This window comes from Salvelinus sp. IW2-2015, unplaced genomic scaffold (genome assembly GCF_002910315.2).
Source record: "Salvelinus sp. IW2-2015 unplaced genomic scaffold, ASM291031v2 Un_scaffold1909, whole genome shotgun sequence".
Lineage (NCBI taxonomy): Eukaryota > Metazoa > Chordata > Actinopteri > Salmoniformes > Salmonidae > Salvelinus > Salvelinus sp. IW2-2015.
This window is the reverse complement of record NW_019943269.1, coordinates 91008-109598: the sequence shown is the minus strand read 5'-3', so window position 1 is coordinate 109598 and position 18591 is coordinate 91008. Positions and strand designations below refer to the sequence as shown.

Sequence of the window (18591 nt, the reverse complement as noted above, 5' to 3'; positions counted from 1 at the left end):
GGTATTGTTACAAGCATACTGTTACGAATATATGTAACAGCATACTGTAAATATTGTAACAGCATACTGTAGTAAACATTGTAACAGCATACTGTAAATATGTAACAGCAGTACTGTAAAATTGTAATCAAGCATACTGTACAATATCTGTTACAGCACACTGTAGATATTGTAAACAGCATACTGTAGAATTGTAACAGCATACTGTAGATATTGTAACAGCATACTGTAATATTGTAACAGCATACTGTAAATATTGTAACAGCAATACTGTAGATACTGTTACAGCATACTGATAATATTGTAAGCAGCATACTGTAGATATTTAATACATACTGTAAAATATGTAACAGAATTGTAGATATTTAACAGCATACGTAAATATTTTAACACATACTGTAGATATTGTAAACAACGCACTACTGTAAGATATTGTAACAGCATACTGTAAATATTGTAAACGCATACTGTAGTAATTTAAAGAACACCCTGTAAAGATATTGTAACAGCATACTGTAGACATTGTAACAAGCATTACTGTAGATATTGTAAACAGCATAACTGTAAGATATTGCAACAAGAATACTGTAAATATTGTAGAGTTCTCTTTGCACACAGCCAAGCTATCTGTTACATGTAGATTGACAGAACACTGTCATGTCCTTTAGGGGGCAGACACGGTGGGGACTTCAGGAGAAGATCCATCTGCTTCCCTCAACAAATACAATCCAATCCAATACATCTTACTGGCTGTTCTAACCAGTCATACTGATCATCGCTGGAGTGGCTTTGTACATATACAAGAGAACCAAAGGTACAGTATGTATTCCATAATTGCAACCACTCAGAAAAGCAAATGACTTCAGTGGAATGTGAAATGATTTGTTTTGTATTAAACTGTGTTTTTAATCCCCAGGAAAGAAAAAACACAGGGGAGAAAAGCAGTGGGAGCAAAAAGAAAGAAAGAAAAAGGTAAAATAAATCATTTAGAAGCTCTATCACATTGAGAGTGATGGAAAGGAAGACAATAGAACAATCAATCAATCAATCAAATGTATTTATAAAGCCCTTCTTACATCAGCTGATGTACAAAAGTGCTGTACAGAAACCCAGCCTAAAACCTCAAACAGCAAGCAATGCAGGTGTAGAAGCAGGTGGCTAGGAAAAACACCCTAGAAAGGCCAGAACCTAGGAAGAAACCTAAGAGGAACAGGCTATGAGGGGTGGCCAGTCCTCTTCTGGCTGTGCCGGGTGGAGATTATAACAGAACATGGCCAAGATGTCCAAATTTTCATAGATGACCAGCAAGGGTTCAAATAATAATAATCACAGTGGTTGTTGGAGGGTGCAACAGGTCAGCACCTCAGGAGTAAATGTCTGTTGGCTTTTTCATAGCCGATCATTCAGAGTATCTCTACGCTCCTGCTGTCTCTAGAGAGTTGAAAACAGCAGGTCTGGAACAGGTAGCACGTCCGGTGAAACAGGTCAGGGTTCCATAGCCAGCAGGCAGAACAGTTGAAACTGGACAGCAGCACGGCCAGGTGGAACTGGCGACAGCAAGGAGTCATCAGGCCAGGTAGTCCTGAGGCATGGTCCTAAGGGCTCAGGTCCTCCGAGAGAGAAGAAAGAGAAAGAAAGAAGAGCATACTGTAAATATTGTAACAGCATACTGTAAATATTGTAACAACATACTTTAGACATTGTAACAACATACTGTAAAACGAGGGCCCTTCCAGGCCAACAGCACTGCAGTACGTAGATTACCTGACCTGACAGACTGAGTTGAGTGAAATTGAGAACACATTTCACCAAATGTTCTACTCATTAGATTTAAGTACATAATATAGCTTTGTAATGTGTCTTTGCTCTGGCTAATGTTCCTCTTGTCTGTCAGGGAAACACCAACCCCTCACAACCACTACCACCAAACGCCCACCATTAACTCAACCAAATGGACTAGACAGCACAAAATTCCAAATACCAAAAACGTCACCTAAAGGTCAGTGAATGTTTGTTATGAAATTGTTCTCCATAAAAATAATATTTAAATTAAATCATTTAAATGTATGTTTCTGTTTATATAACCCATATTCCCATCAAAGGGCCGGTACATTTACAGAACTTTGAACAAAAATCACTATTCAGGCTGACCCCATAATCTCTTGTATTGGACTGTACTGGAAGAGTTCTCTTTAGCACACAGCCAAGCTATCTGTTACATTGTAGACTGACAGAACACTGTCATGTCCTTTAGGGGCAGACACGGTGGGGACTTCAGGAGAAGATCCATCTGCTTCCCCTCAACAAAACAATACAATCCAATACATCTTACTGGCTGTTCTACCAGTCATACTGATCATCGCTGGAGTGGCTTTGTGCATATACAAGAGAAACAAAGGTACAGTATGTATTCCATAATTGCAACCACTCAGAAAAGCAATGACTTCAGTGGAATGCGGAAATGATTTGTTTTGTGTATTAAACTGTGTTTTTAATCCCCAGGAAAGAAAAACACAGGGGAGAAAAGCAGTGGGAGCAAAACAGAAGGAAAGAAAAAGGTAAATAAATCATTTAGAAGCTCTATCACATTGAGAGTGATGGGAAAGGAAGACCGATAGAACAATCAATCAATCAATCAAATGTATTTATAAAGCCCTTCTTACATCAGCTGATGTTACAAAGTGCTGTACAGAAACCCAGCCTAAAACCYCAAACAGCAAGCAATGCAGGTGTAGAGAAGCACGGTGGCTAGGAAAAACTCCCTAGAAAGGCCAGAACCTAGGAAGAAAACCTAGAGAGGAACAGGCTATGAGGGGTGGCCAGTCCCTTCTGGCTGTGCCGGGTGGAGATTATAACAGAACATGGCCAAGATGTTCAAATTTTCGTTAGATGACCAGTCAGGTCAAATAATAATAATCACAGTGGTTTGTCGAGGGTGCAACAGGTCAGCACCTCAGGAGTAAATGTCTGTTGCTTTTATAGCCGATCATTCAGAGTATCTCTACTGCTCCTGCTGTCTCTAGAGATTGAAAACAGCAGGTCTGGGACATGTAGCACGCCGGTGAACAGGTCAGGGTTCCATAGCGCAGCAGAACAGTTGAAACTGAACACAGCACGGCCAGGTGGACCTGGGACATGCAAGGAGTCATCAGGCCAGGTAGTCCTGAGGCATGGTCCTAGGGCTCAGGTCCTCCGATGAGAAGAAAGAAAGAAAGAAGAAAGAAAGAGAGAAGGAAAGAGAGGAAACGAAAAGAGAGAATTAGGAGCAGCATACTTAAGATTCACCAGGACACCGGATAAGACAGGGGAAATACTCCAGACTACAACAGACTGACAGCCCCCCGACACATAAACTACTGCAGCATAGAATACTGGAGGCTGAGACAGGAGGGGTCAAGAGACACTGTGGCCCCATCCGACGATACCCCCGGACAGGGCCTTAACAGGCAGGATATAACCCCACCCACTTTGCCAAAGCACAGCCCCCACACCACTAGAGGGATATCTTCAACCACCAACTTACCATCCTGAGACAAGGCCGAGTATAGCCCACAAAGATCTCCGTCACGACACAACCCAAGGGGGGGCGCCAACCCAGACAGGAAGATCATGTCAGTGACTCAACCCACTCAAGTGACGCACCCCTCCTAGGGACGGCATGGAAGAGCACCAGTAAGCCAGTGACTCAGCCCCTGTAATAGGGTTAGAGGCAGAGAATCCCAGTGGAGAGAGGGGAACTGGCCAGGCAGAGACAGCAAGGGCGGTTCGGCGCTCCAGTGCCTTTCCGTTTACCTTTACACTCCTGGGCCAGACTACACTCATAGGACCTACTGAAGAGATGAGTCTTCAATAAAGACTTAAAGGTTGAGACCGAGTCTGCGTCTCTCACATGGGAAGGCAGACCATTCCATAAAAATGGAGCTCTATAGGAGAAAGTCCTGCCTCCAGCTATTTGCTTAAAATTTTGGGGACAGTCAGGAGGCCTGCGTCTTGTGACCGTAGCGTACGTGTAGGTATGTATGGCAGGACCAAATCGGAAAGATAGGTTGGAGCAAGCCCATATAATGCTTTGTAGGTTAGCAGTAAAATATTGAAATCAGCCCTTGCCTTAACAGGAAGCCAGTGTAGAGAGGCTAGCACTGGAGTAATATGATCACATTTTTTGGTTCTAGTCAAGATTCTAGCAGCCGTGTTTAGCACTAACTGAAGTTTATTTAGTGTTTTATCCGGGTAGCCGGAAAGTAGAGCATTGCAGTAGTCTAACCTAGAAGTGACAAAAGCATGGATACATTTTTCTGCATCAAGTTTCTGATTTTTGCAATGTTACGTAGATGGAATAAAGCTGTCCTTGATATATTCGTCAAAAGAGAGATCAGGGTCCAGAGTAACGCCGAGGTCCTTCACAGTTTAATTTGAGACAACTGTACAACCATCAAGATTGTCAGATTCAACAGAAGATCTCTTTGTTTCTTGGGACCTAGAACAAGCATCTCTGTTTTGTTCGAGTTTAAAAGTAGAACATTTGCATCTAACCACTTTCTTATGTCTGAAACACAGGCTTCCAGGGAGGGCAATTGTGAGGCTTCACCATGTTTCATTGAAATGTACAGCTGTGTGTCATCCGCATAGCAGTGAAAGTTAACATTATGTTTCCRAATGACATCCCCAAGAGGTAAAATATATAGTGAAAAGGATAGTGGTACTAAAACGGAACCTTGAGGAACACCGAAATTTACAGTTGATTTGTCAAAGGACAAACCATCCACAGAGACAAACTAATATCTTTCGGACAGATAAAATCTAAACCAGGCCAGAACTTGTCCGTGTAGACCAATTTGGGTTTCCAATCCCTCCAAAAGAATCTGGTGATCGATGGTATCAAAAGCAGCACTAAGGTCTAGGAGCATGAGGACAGATGCAGAGCCTCATTCTGACGCCATTARAAGGTCATTTACCACCTTCACAAGTGCAGTCTCAGTGCTATGATGGGGTCTAAAACCAGACTGAAGCGTTTCTTATCCATTGTTTGTCTTCAGGAAGGCAGTGAGTTGCTGCGCAACAGATTTTTCAAAACATTTTGAGAGGAATGTGAGATTCAATATAGGCCAATAGTTTTTTATATTTCCTGGGTCAAGGTTTGGCTTTTTCAAGAGAGGCTTTATTACTGCCACTTTTCACATCCCACTTATCATTGTGGTATTATACGGTTAATGGGACAAGGTTACTGTAGGTGTCTAATTTTCTGTCTCCTAGGATGATTCCTCTGCAATGTGTTCAACGATTGCAGACAGAAACACTGGTTTAGGCGACAAGACAACAATACTGCTCAGTGCACCAGTAAGAGACAGTGTGTTTGTGTGTGTCTTAAAGACTGTTACTGGATCAAGTCATGTCAAATTCAGTGGCCAAATTAGGGTCTCAATAAAGATAACGTCTCAATCATTGTGCTATTTCTGTGCTGTGGACGTCACTGTTGTATGTGTCTCAAACAGGAGGCTGCTGAGAGGAAGACGGCTCATAATAACGGCTTGAATGGAGTTAATGGAATGGCATCAAACACATAGAAAACGGGTACAATACCATTCCATTGATTCCGTTCCAGCCATTACTATGAGCCCATCCTCCCCAATTAAGGTGCCACCAGCCGCCAAGAGAGATTATGTTCATAGATACAGTGATCCAGCATGGTCATTTTTGTTGTAAATACAATGTTGCTACTTTTTACAAATACAACACATTTTAGTTGTAATTCATTTATTGGCATCAGCTAAACCTATTCATGGGTGGTTGTTATTGTTGGCGAAGATGTATAACATATAGACATTAAAACTTTAGGCCATGGTTTTTTACTATTGGATGTGGGGAGATGGGCCTATATAGCAGACCCGTTTTGGCTAGAGCACCCAGAGGCAAAAGTTAATATGGTTAATATCATTAGTAAAACCGTCGGCTAGACTGTAAGACCCCTTATTGGCATATCTTGTTTGTCAGTTTTCCCAAGCTGGCTGTGAAAAATGCTGGATGCCTTGAATCATCCTCTGTGGTGCTGTTTGCTTCCCATGTCTGACTCTGCAACATGGAATTCTATATTCAGTGATTCCTGTAGCCCTGGTTTGTACTGTCTAGTCAACTTCTTGTGTTCTGTCATGCACATGCATGGCCATACAACACAAACAGATTCTGGACAGGATAGTTCAGTTTGGCCAACGACCATGAAATCTGCTATTTCCATTTCTCTATTCATCAACTTAAGTAATGGTTAATTTGTCAATTACATTGTTAGTAGGACAATGACATGATTTATATTTTTTTTGGAGTAGACTTTTAATGACCAGGCAATCAGCCATCATTGTGGTGTACTCTCAAGTCAAGTTCCACTCCAGCTCTCAGACTATGTCAACTCATTCACAACACCAAACCACAATAGTGTGATTTAACCAGACGAAGGACACAACCCATCAGTTGGTTAGCAAGAGTTTTTTAAGAAAACGAGAATGTTCCAACTGTATTTCCTTCCCCACTGCAGTCTCTCTCTCCAAAAAAGGCAAAAAGCCTCTCAGACAAACCAGAACCAACAGTGTTCGCTTCAGCAAACACGACTGCTGCCTAACATGTGAGGGCAGGTATGTCTTTCACGTCAGGACTTCAACGAAAAACATGGCCAAGATCCTTCTAACATTCAGTCTGGCCCTGTCTACCCGTTGTCCTGAAGGCCAGTACTGACTTTCCGCTTCGTGTGAGACAAGAATACATCTGATTAGCACCGCCTGGCACAGATGCAACAATGCTCCTAACACACATCCACAAATCTAATATTCTGGCCCTGCTGCCAATCAGTCGTTTAATAAGGAGTTGAAATGATGAGTACTTGTAGTTTTTTGGAATACAATCTTTGATTGATTTTGGTTACATATGCTGAAAGCATATCCAAATGTATCAACTGTTCTTAGATTAAACTTTGCAAAAACTATAGTTAAATACATAAAAATGTATGCATGCCACTTAATAAAAGGTGGTTTGAACATACAGGGATGAGGCTTATGCTTTTTCCATGTTATTATTCCTCCACTACGAATGGGTGTATTCCTTCACTCATACTTCAGTTTGTAATATCTGGAAAGAGGATATTGGGTTAAAAAGTAATCTGTTCCTCTTTGACAAACTACTCTCCTAACCCTACTATGAGACCTTCAGGGTTTAGGAGCGCAATAATTAGCACAGTATGGATGCTGGATACCTCTAAAGGATTAGAAACCATAGAATACTGAACAGACATTTACATTTAAGTCAACGACGCATGATGGTGGCCCGGCGGCCATATTGAGTGTTAACCAGTCAGATTGGAGGCCAAGGGTCTAGGGGATTTCTCCTAATTTAGTATTACATTTATTTTATGTAACCTTGTGATCAGTCAGGCTGACTGTGATTGCTGCTGGTCAAGCAGAACATCTGTCAAATCATGACCGTCAGTCATCAGATGCTGTTCAGTGCTCCAGCAGGGTTGGGTTTAGCTCAGCATACAGAGCACTCTGATGTATTTTTTTTACTGTTCGTGGGAACAAAGTTCAATAGTATCTCTGGTTTATTACAGAACCAATGATAAGGGTGGAGGCTTGACGCACTTGACCACTTGACAGATTGGCATTATGTGTGGTCTGTGGAGAGAGCGAGACAGTAGCTCTTCATTGGCATTATGTGTGGTTGTGGAGAAGAGAGAGACAGTAGCTCTTCCTTGATTATGTGTGGTCTGTGGAGAGAGAGAGACAGTGGCTCTTCATTGGCATATGGTGTGGTCTGCTGGAGAGAGAGAGACAGTAGCTCTTTCATTGGCAATTATGTGTGGTCTGTGAGAGAGAGAGACAGTAGCTCTTCATTGGCATTAAATGTGTGGGTCTGTGGAGAGAGCGGACAGTAGCTCTTCTTGGCATTTATGTGTGGTCTGTGGAGAGAGGAGACATGTAGCTCTTTCATTGGCATTATGTTGTGGTCTGTGGAGAGAGAGAGACAGTAGTTCTTCATTGGCATTACTGATGTGGTCTGTGGAGAGAGAGAGCAGTAGCTCTTCATCTGGCATTAGTGTGGTTGTGGAGAGAGAGAGACAGTAGTTTTTTCATTTGGCATTATGTGTGGTCTGTGGAGAGAGAGAGAACAGTAGCTCTCATTGGCATTTGTGTGGTCTGTGGAGAAGAGCGAGACAGTAAGCTCTTCCTTGGCATTATGTGTGGTATGTGGAGGAGCGAGAAAGCAGTACTCTTCATTGGCATTATGTGTGGTTGTGGAGAGAGAGGACAGTAGCTTTCATGGCAATTATGTGTTGGTCTGTGGACGAGAGAGAGACAGAGCTCTTCATTGGATTAAGTGGTGGTCTGTGGAGAGAGAGACGACAGTAGCTCTCATTGGTATTATGTGGTGGTCTGTGGAGAGAGCGAACAGTAGCTCTTCATTGGCATTATGTGTGGTCCTGGGAGAGAGCGAGACCAGTAAGCTTTATTGGTATTAGTGTTTGGTCTGTGGAGAGAGCGAGCCAGTTAAAGCTCTTCATGATTATGTGTGGTCTGTGGAGAGAGAGAGACATAGCTCTGCCTTGTAAAATATTTTTATAATTTGGGGAATTTGTTTTTGTTTTTTATAGTCATTCATAAAAACACTTTGGCTCTTTTGTATACTTGGTAGTCATGCGGTCAAAAACCGGACTCAAGAGACAGACAAGTTTATGGCATGTGTGCAATGTAAACAATAATATTAATTTTCGGGTAAGTGACCATCTTCTTAGGGCAACCAAAAATACTGCGTCTGGCCGAAGTGCTTTTCAGACCTTAAGGTCAATCTCTGAGTAGGGTATGACATAGTGATTGATCATAATTTTTTTTCTTCTGCTTAAGTTACCACATGTGATTTTTAAAAAACTTAAAACAACAACTATAGGAATTCCAGTAGGCGTAGCCTAAACTGATCTTCTGGTTTTAATCCCTATTGGGCTTCCGAGTGGCGCAGCGGTCTAAGCCTCCATCTCAGTTGCTAGAAAGGCCATCACTAAGACCTGGCTGATTCAGGCTGGTATCACATGGCCATGATTAGGAAGTCCATAGGGCAGCGCACATTTGGCTCAGGGTTTTGGACGGAGTAGGCCATCATTGTAAAAAGAATTTGTTCTTAACTTGGATTTGCTTAGTTAGCATAAAGGTTCATAAAAATAAAACATTTTTAAAAGTTTTCCACTTGCTCTGTTGGTTGTTGCAAATAGGCAGGGATTTTTTTAAACCTGAAAACAACCAAATTGCTAAGAATTTCCAGTAGGGGTGCCGGAGAATATTGTAGGTTTTTTAACTGCTTACACTGGAAGTGTATTAGTCAGGGATCAGAGCCTGAGATCATCTTTATCCTATTACTCTGGTTGAGATGCATATATAGGGGTACCTTGCCCTAGCCATGCTAGCTTCGCCTTAGTGGGTGCTAACAAGCAATGCTAAGTAGTCGCTATGTATCAGCCAGCCTTTGTCAGCCAATCCAGTAAGGGTTGGAAGCTAGGTGAGGCTTCGATTGTTACTCACGTATCATCATAACGAAGATTTGCATAAAGTTCAAGATGTGGCCAACTTAGCCCAGCTAAGTTCAGCTCCCGCAGCCATGCTTAACATTGCCCTATGGTCCTGGCTTTTGGGGGCCCAAGCGAGATTTGGTTGAGGGCCCCCCTCTCTGCGAGCAAAACATATTTAGGAGCCCCCTCTTGACAGTGGAGAGAAACCTTTTTACTTTTAAAGTAATTTTTTTGGCAGTTTTCTACACGTTTTGCATGAGAAAACTTTGCAGTTATATTACAATGTAATTGCAATTTCCACAATCTTGCCATGGGGCAGAGTGTTTTTTGCAGTTTAACAGCAAATTCCCGCAATTCAATTTGCCATTGAGTGAGATAATTTTTGTTGCGCTTTTAAAGCTCCACATTTTGGCCATGACTTACTGCTTGTTATGATACTGGAGTGAGAATGACAAACAAAATCAATACCCATACACATGCTTATTTTTCTATCCTCGTGGGGACCTAAAATGTATTTCCATTCAAAATCCAATTCTCCTAACGCCTAACTCTAAACCGACATCCTTACAACTTCTAACCCTAACGATAACCTGATTTCCAACCCTAAAGGTGCTATATACAAACTAAATAGGATAACCCTTTGAAGAAACCCTTTTTTTGCTTCAGTTGAACCGCTTTTTGGGTTATAATGGAACCAAAAGGGTTTCCTGAAACAAAAGGGTTCTGCTATGGGACATGCCAAATAACCATTTTTCCTCAGTGTAAACCCTGAACGCTAAAATTAATTTTACTTTTTTGAACTATCTTTGTAGGGACTTTTGGGGATTTCAGGTCCCTTACGAGGAAAGAAGAACAATTTCCACACACCATACACGCACGCACTGCCGACGCACGGGCAACGCACGCACGCACGCACGTGCTGTAGGACGTATACGCACAACCACACACACACACACACACACACAACAACACACCACACACACACACACACACACACACACACACACACACACACACACCACACAGGAAAAGGACTGATTAAGGGTACGCGTTAACTCTCATTACTTACATCAATACTACGCATACTACACTGGATGATACTTGTCCTTGTCAAGATAATCATCTCCTACATAGACAATTTACAGTCTGAAAATAGCTGGACTCTAATGAGAGTAATAGGACTATTTAGAGGAAAGGAGCAGCACAGGCCTGTTAGAAGGCCTGGAAGCCGGTAATGTGGGCTGAGAGTCAGGCAGTGAGGAAAACGGCTTTTCATACAACTGTTTCGCGGACTACAGTCACAAGTTCAGAAATACTTAGCAGTCACACTCAGGGGGAGAAAGTATGTCAAATTCAGTCCCTTAAAGGCCAGTGCAGCAAAAAACGTAATATTCCTGTGTTTAATATTTCACACTATGAGGTTGGAATAATTATTGTATAATTGTGAATAATTATGATAATGCCCTTTTTAATGTAATAGCTCTTTATAAAGGCTGCCTGAAATGTCAGTCTGTTTTGGTGGGTTGGTTTTGGCCTGCCTGGTCACCAGGCAGTAAATTAGTTAATAGATCAATTGTAACGTTAGGAGAATGATGGGTGTTGGAGTCAGGCGCAGAGAGCAGAAGTTTCACGGGAAACGCTTTAAATGTCCACGTTAAACAGGAACAGGTACAAAAATGGATGAGCCAAAACACAGGCGCAAACAACAACCAAAGACCACTGTTACATAAACCGGACAGCGAAAATCAACAATACATGCCTCTACGTACAATAACAACAGCCCGACAAACATCATAGCGGGCTAATGAACTTAAATAGTAACCCACCCAAAAAACCAACAAGGAACAGGTGGAAACCAATTAGACACAAAACAAACGAAAAGAATAAAGGATCGGTGGCTAGCTAGTAGACTCGGTGACCGACCGACGACCGCCGCGCGCCCGCCCGAACAGGAAGGGAGCCACTTCGGGTGATATTGGACACCAATTTGAAATAGAGTTCCAAACCTTCTGCTATAGGCACCTAGGTTTTCAGTTTTTCCTCCAACTCAGACTACTCCCAGACAGTCATTGCAAATTCAAGCAAGAATTTGCTTGAGAAATTGCTTTGCTAAGAAGCTATTTGTGTCTTTTTTGACCATTTTTAAATTGGAAAACAATCACAGTAAAAACATGATTTTTGCTTTATCCAGCAATCACGATGCGGAGGCTCGTATGGAGGGTGTGAGCAATTGCGGATCTCCGGAGGCTTGCTGAGGCCAACATGCAGCTCCGTACGGCGATGCATGCGCCCTCCCAAATGATGTACACGCGAGGCTCTGCATAGCTGCACATTGACTGATTGGTTGAAAGTAAGGTTGGGGGCGGTACGTCCAGTATCAACCATAAACTCAGGTCTTGACAAATCCCTTCACACCAGCTCTGCTCCGTGAAGCAAGAAGTATGAATGGCCTGACTTCTGTGGAGGCTCCATCGTTGTAAATGTCTGTGTGGCACTCAGACGCCAGATTTGGTAGTTACTTGTTACCTCAGAAATGATTTGATATTAAGATAAACACAGCTGCAATTGCCTTTACGCATAATAAACACTGAACAAATAGTTTCTTATCTTGGTTTACATCCTTATCGCTCAACATCAAAGTGGACAGTCACCATGTGGATCTCTGTGTGTCTGATCAGTCTTTCCTTCATATCACTGAGGTGAGTCCTAACTGTAGACTATGTAATATGTATAGCAAAGAAAACTCTACCTACCCTGCAATAAGTAAAAGTATCAGATAAATGTATTCCAAACAACATCTGGCATGTGTTCGAAAAACCGAAAGTTGCAGAAAACTTGCAGATGAAAAATACATTACTGTACGCTTCAGCAAACGTAAACACAGAAAATCTTGCAGATCGAAAAATACATACTGTACGCTTCAGCAATACAGTTAAACACAGAATTTCTTGGCAAGATGAAAAATACATTACTGTACCTTCACGCAATACAGTAAACACCAGAATATCTTGCAGATGAAAAATACACCTGTACGCTTCAGCAAAACAGTAAACACAGAAAATGTTGCTGCTGATTGTTTTCAATAAGATTTAAATGGGTTCTTGATTGTATGGTTTAATAACTACTGTTTTTATCTAAGCATCGATTTTAAACAATTAAAATGCTGATGAAATCCAACCTGTCCATGTTCCAAAGTTCAACATGAGTGGATTACTGTTTAAAGTAACGAGAAAAATGTAAATGACGCAAAATAATCTTTTGATACAGTACTACCTACAGATTATATATTTGATGGTGGTATGGTAATGGAGCTCTGTAATCCTGCAATGACATTAAAAAATTATGGCTTCTGTATGTTGTTTTGTGTTGTCAACAGCTTGCACTCCTGTCAGTCACTAACTATGGTGAGAATCACTGTCTACTCCAGGCCAGTCTGTCTCCTCCCTGCTCCTCCGCCTTCCTTAACCTTTTTCCTTTTTTTCTTGTTCCATGTAAACCCAGGCTAACCTCTCCAGCTTCACATGACTAAACACAGAGTCAACAGACCCTTGAGATAATACTAACCCACGAGTGATTCTACAGAGGGCAGAGTGGAGATGTTTAAATAACCTCTCCTGGAACCTCTCAGTCCTCCTCTCACACGTATGAGGACGATGATGGGTGGTACAGAGTTTGTGGAATCATCATGGAAAAAACAGAGACATCAAACTCCAACTGTTAAAGGTAAGAGATGCAGCTAATATTAAGCTTACATGTGTATATATAGAAGGTAAAAAAGGAAACTGAAACTGCAAAAATGGATACATACATTAACTGATATGGTCAGGTTGTGTATGGTAGTTTAGTTGTAGAGATCTACCATTTTCTGTAAATTACAAAAAATAAGTGTCAATATAACTACATTGCTTGTGTTCAACAGGCTGCACTCGTCAGACTCAATCAAGGTGGTCAATGGATCCAGGCCTAGTCTGCTTCTCCTGCCCTGTCCTGTAGTAACACCCAGGCTAAACCTCCCAGCTTCACATGACAAACACAGAGTCACAGACACTGAGATAATACTTAACCAGAGTGATCTCTAAGAGGCAGAGTGGAGATGTTAAATAAACCTCTCCTGGGAACCTCTCAGTCCTCCTCTCACACGTCACTGAGGACGCATGAATGGGTGGTACAGGTGGGCATCATCCATGGAAAATACAGAGACATCAAACCACTGTTTAAAGGTAAGAGATGCAGCTAATATCAAGCTTACACGCTGTATATTATAGAAAGGTAAAAAAGGAAACTGAAAATTGCAAAAAATGGATACAACATAATGATATGGTCGGTGTGTATGGGAGTAGTTTTGTAGAGATCTACCATTTCTGTAATTACAAAAAATAAGTGTCCAATAATACATTTGCTTTGTGTTTCAACAGCTGCACTCTGTCAGACCCTCGAATCAAGGGTGTCAATGATCCCCAGGCCAGTCTGTTCTCCTGCCCTGCTCCTCGTAGTAACACCAGGCTAACACTCAGCTCCTCACATGGACTAAAACACAGAGGTCAACAGACACCTGAATAATACTAACCCAGAGTGATCTTTACAGAGCAGGAGTGGAGAGATGTTTATATAACACCGTCTCCTTGGGAACCTCTCATCCTACCTCTCACACGTCACTGAAGACGATAGGGGGTAACAGGTGTGGGAATCAGTTGAGACTAAATGACAGACATCGAAATTGATATTCAAAGTAAGACAGACAATTCTTGATTAATCACTTCAAATATGTAACAGTAATCCTGTAACATTTAACATGCATGACTGTAAATTATTGTACAGCATACTGTGAAATATTGTAAACAGCAATACTGTAGGTATGGTTTACAGCATACTTGTAAATATTGTAACAGCATACTGTAATATTGTAAAGCATATAACTGTATAACTTGTAACAGCATACTGTAAATATTGTAACAAGCATACTGTAAATATTGTAACAGCATTACTGTAAATTTGTTACAGCACCTGTAGATATTGTAACAGCATACTGTAGAATTGGTCACAGCATACTGTAGATATTGTAACAGCATACTGTTAAATATTGTAACAAGCATATGTAAATATATTGTAACAGCATACTGTAGAATATTGTTGACAGCATACTGTAACTTATTGTAACAGCAGACTGTAAATATTTAATAGCATACTGTAAATATTGTAACAGCATTCTTGTAGATATTGTAACAGCATACTGTTAAATATTTTAACAACATACTGTAGATATTGTAACAGCATACTGTAGATATTGTAACAGCATACTGCTAAATATTGTAAACGCATGACTGTACGATGTTTTACAGGAACACACTGTAGATATTGTATAACCAGCATAACTTGTAGACATTGTAACAGCATACTGTAGATATTGTAACAGCATACTGTAGATATTGCAACAGAATACCTGTAAATTTATTGTAAGAGTTTCTCTTTGCACACAGCCAAGCTATCTGTTACACTGTAGATTGACAGAGAACACTGTCATGTCCTTTAGGGGCAGACACGGTGGGGACTTCAGGAGAAGATCCATCTGCTTCCCTCAACAAACAATCATCCAATCAATCTTACTGGCTGTTCTACCAGTCATACTGATCATCGCTGGAGTGGCTTTGTACATATACAAGAGAAACAAAGGTACAGTATGTATTCCATATTGCAACCACTCAGAAAAGCAATGACTTCAGTGGAATGGGAAATGATTTGTTTTGTTATTAAACTGTGTTTTTAATCCCCAGGAAAGAAAAACACAGGGGAGAAAAGCAGTGGGAGCAAAACAGAAGGAAAGAAAAAGGTAAATAAATCATTAGAAGCTCTATCACATTGAGAGTGATGGGAAAGGAAGACAGATAGAAAATCAATCAATCAATCAAATGTATTTATAAAGCCCTTCTTACATCAGCTGATGTCACAAAGTGCTGTACAGAAACCCAGCCTAAAACCCCAACAGCAAGCAATGCAGGTGTAGAAGCAGGTGGCTAGGAAAAACACCCTAGAAAGGCCAGAACCTAGGAGAAACCTAGAGAGGAACCAGGCTATGAGGGGTGGCCAGTCCTCTTCTGGCTGTGCCGGGTGGAGATTATAACAGAACATGGCCAAGATGTCCAAATTTTCTAGATGACCGCAGGGTCAAATAATAATAATCACAGTGGTTGTTGAGGGTGCAACAGGTCAGCACCTCAGGAGTAAATGTCTGTTGGCTTTTCATAGCCGATCATTCAGGAGTATCTCTACCGCTCCTGCTGTCTCTAGAGAGTTGAAAACAGCAGGTCTGGAACATGTAGCAGCCGGTGAACAGGTCAGGTTCCATAGCCGCAGGCAGAACAGTTGAAACTGGAGCAAGCAGCACGGCAGGTGGACTGGCGACAGCAAGGAGTCATCAGGCCAGGTAGTCCTGAGGCATGGTCCTAGGGCTCAGGTCCTCCGAGAGAGAGAAAGAAAGAAAGAAAGAGAGAAGGAAAGAGAGAAAAAAAGAGAGAATTAGGGAAAGCATACTTAAATTCACACGGACACCGGATAAGACAGGTGAAATACTCCAGACATAACAGCTGACCTAGCCCCCGACACATAAACTACTGCAGCATAAATACTGGGCTGAGACAGGAGGGGTCAGGAGACACTGTGGCCCATCCGACGATACCCCCGGACAGGGCAAACAGGCAGGATATAACCCCACCCACTTTGCCAAAGCACGCCCCACACCACTAGAGGGATATTTTCAACCACCAACTTACCATCCTGAGACAAGGCGAGTATAGCACAAAGATCTCCGTCACGACACAACCCAAGGGGGCGCGCAACCCAGACAGGAAGATCATGTCAGTGACTCAACCCACTCAAGTGACGCACCCCTCCTAGGGACGGCATGGAAGAGCACCAGTAAGCCAGTGACTCAGCCCCTGTAATAGGGTTAGAGGCAGAGAATCCAGTGGAGAGAGGGGAACTGGCCAGGAAGAGACAGCAAGGGCGGTTCGGCGCTCCAGTGCCTTTCCGTTCACCTTACACTCCTGGGCCAGACTACACTCATACTCTGGACCTACTGAAGAGATGAGTCTTCAATAAAGACTTAAAAGTTTGAGACCGAGTCTGCGTCTCTCACATGGAAGGCAGACCATTCCATAAAAATGGAGCTCTATAGGAGAAAGCCTGCCTCCAGCTATTTGCTTAAAATTTTGGGGACAGTCAGGAGGCCTGCGTCTTGTGACGTAGCGTAGGTGTAGGTATGTATGGCAGGACCAAATCGGAAAGATAGGTGGGAGCAAGCCCATATAATGCTTTGTAGGTTAGCAGTAAAATTGAAATCAGCCCTTGCCTTAACAGGAAGCCAGTGTAGAGAGGCTAGCACTGGAGTAATATGATCACATTTTTTGGTTCTAGTCAAGATTCTAGCAGCCGTGTTTAGCACTAACTGAAGTTTATTTAGTGTTTTATCCGGGTAGCCGGAAAGTAGAGCATTGCAGTAGTCTAACCTAGAAGTGACAAAAGCATGGATACATTTTTCTGCATCAAGTTTCTGATTTTTGCAATGTTAGTAGATGGAATAAAGCTGTCCTTGATTATATATTCGTCAAAAGAGAGATCAGGGTCAGAGTAACGCCAAGGTCCTTCACAGTTTAATTTGAGACAACTGTACAACCATCAAGATTGTCAGATTCAACAGAAGATCTTTTGTTTCTTGGGACCTAGAACAAGCATCTCTGTTTTGTTCGAGTTTAAAAGTAGAACATTTGCATCTAACCACTTTCTTATGTCTGAAACACAGGCTTCCAGGGAGGGCAATTGTGGGGCTTCACCATGTTCCATTGAAATGTACAGCTGTGTGTCATCGCGTAGCAGTGAAAGTTAACATTATGTTTCAATGACATCCCCAAGAGGTAAATATATAGTGAAAAGGATAGTGGTCCTAAAACGGAACCTTGAGGAACACCGAAATTTAAGTTGATTTGTCAAAGGACAAACCATCCACAGAGACAAACTAATATCTTTCGGACAGATAAAATCTAAACCAGGCCAGAACTTGTCCGTGTAGACAATTTGGGTTTCCAATCCTCCAAAAGAATCTGGTGATCGATGGTATCAAAAGCAGCACAAGGTCTAGGAGCATGAGGACAGATGCAGAGCCTCATTCTGACGCCATTAAAAGGTCATTTACCACCTTCACAAGTGCAGTCTCAGTGCTATGATGGGGTCTAAAACCAGACTGAAGCGTTTCTTATCCATTGTTTGTCTTCAGGAAGGCAGTGAGTTGCTGCGCAACAGATTTTTCAAACATTTTGAGAGGAATGGGAGATTCAATATAGGCCAATAGTTTTTTTATATTTCCTGGGTCAAGGTTTGGCTTTTTCAAGAGAGTGTCACGTTCCTGACCTATTTTCTGTTGTTTTGTATGTGTTAGTCGGTCAGGGCGTGAGTGTGGGTGGGCATTTCTATGTTTGTGTTTCTATGTTAGGTCTGGTAATCAGCCTTATATGGTTCTCAATCAGAGACAGGTGTTTTACGTTTTTCCTCTGATTGAGACCATATATAGGTTGGCTGTTCACACATGTTTGTTTGTGGGGTGATTGTCTTCCGTGTCTGTGTCTGCGCCCACACGGTACTGTTTTTGGTTGTTCGGTTGTTTTATGTAGTCTGTTTGTTCGTAGATTCTGCGTGTTTTATGTAGTTTTCATGATCAGGTCTGTCTACGTTGTTTGTTGTTATTTTGTATAAGTCAAGTATAGTTCGTGTCAGTCTTCCGTCTTTTCATAAATTCATTATGTCAACATACCTCGCTGCGTATTGGTCCACGCGATCTTTTCTCTCCTCTCCTCGTCCGAGGAGAGGAGAGCGACAGCCGTTACAGAGAGGCTTTATTACTGCACTTTTCACATCCCACTTATCATTGTGGTATTATACGGTTATGGGACAAGGTTAGTGTAGGTGTGTAATTTTTCTGTCTCCTAGGATGATTCCTCTGCATTGTTCCTCGATTGCAGACAGAAACACAGGTTTAGGCGGACAAGACAACAATACCTGCCATG

The 18591-nt window shown here is 41.9% G+C and overlaps 1 protein-coding gene and 1 long non-coding RNA gene across 5 annotated transcripts in view; both read left to right on the top strand.

Annotated features, from left to right (window-relative positions):
• Positions 1 to 18591, top strand: part of LOC112072383 (junctional adhesion molecule C) — a 34938-nt gene that overhangs the window by 9143 nt on the left and 7204 nt on the right. For 3 of the 4 annotated variants that reach the window (XM_070439778.1, XM_024139792.2, XM_070439777.1), the window contains exons 4-7: positions 1895 to 1999; positions 2255 to 2398; positions 2503 to 2558; positions 5254 to 5337. In XM_070439778.1, the coding sequence (XP_070295879.1) occupies positions 1895 to 1999; positions 2255 to 2398; positions 2503 to 2558; positions 5254 to 5337 (389 nt within the window). The remainder of the gene's footprint in view (positions 1 to 1894; positions 2000 to 2254; positions 2399 to 2502; positions 2559 to 5253; positions 5338 to 18591) is intronic. The other variant, XM_070439779.1, reaches the window with a different exon arrangement.
• LOC139024815 (uncharacterized) overlaps positions 14222 to 18591 on the top strand; it is a 4477-nt gene continuing 107 nt past the window's right edge. Inside the window, exons 1-3 of the long non-coding RNA XR_011476173.1 lie at positions 14222 to 14267; positions 15069 to 15208; positions 15310 to 15365. This is a non-coding gene — a long non-coding RNA (uncharacterized lncRNA). The remainder of the gene's footprint in view (positions 14268 to 15068; positions 15209 to 15309; positions 15366 to 18591) is intronic.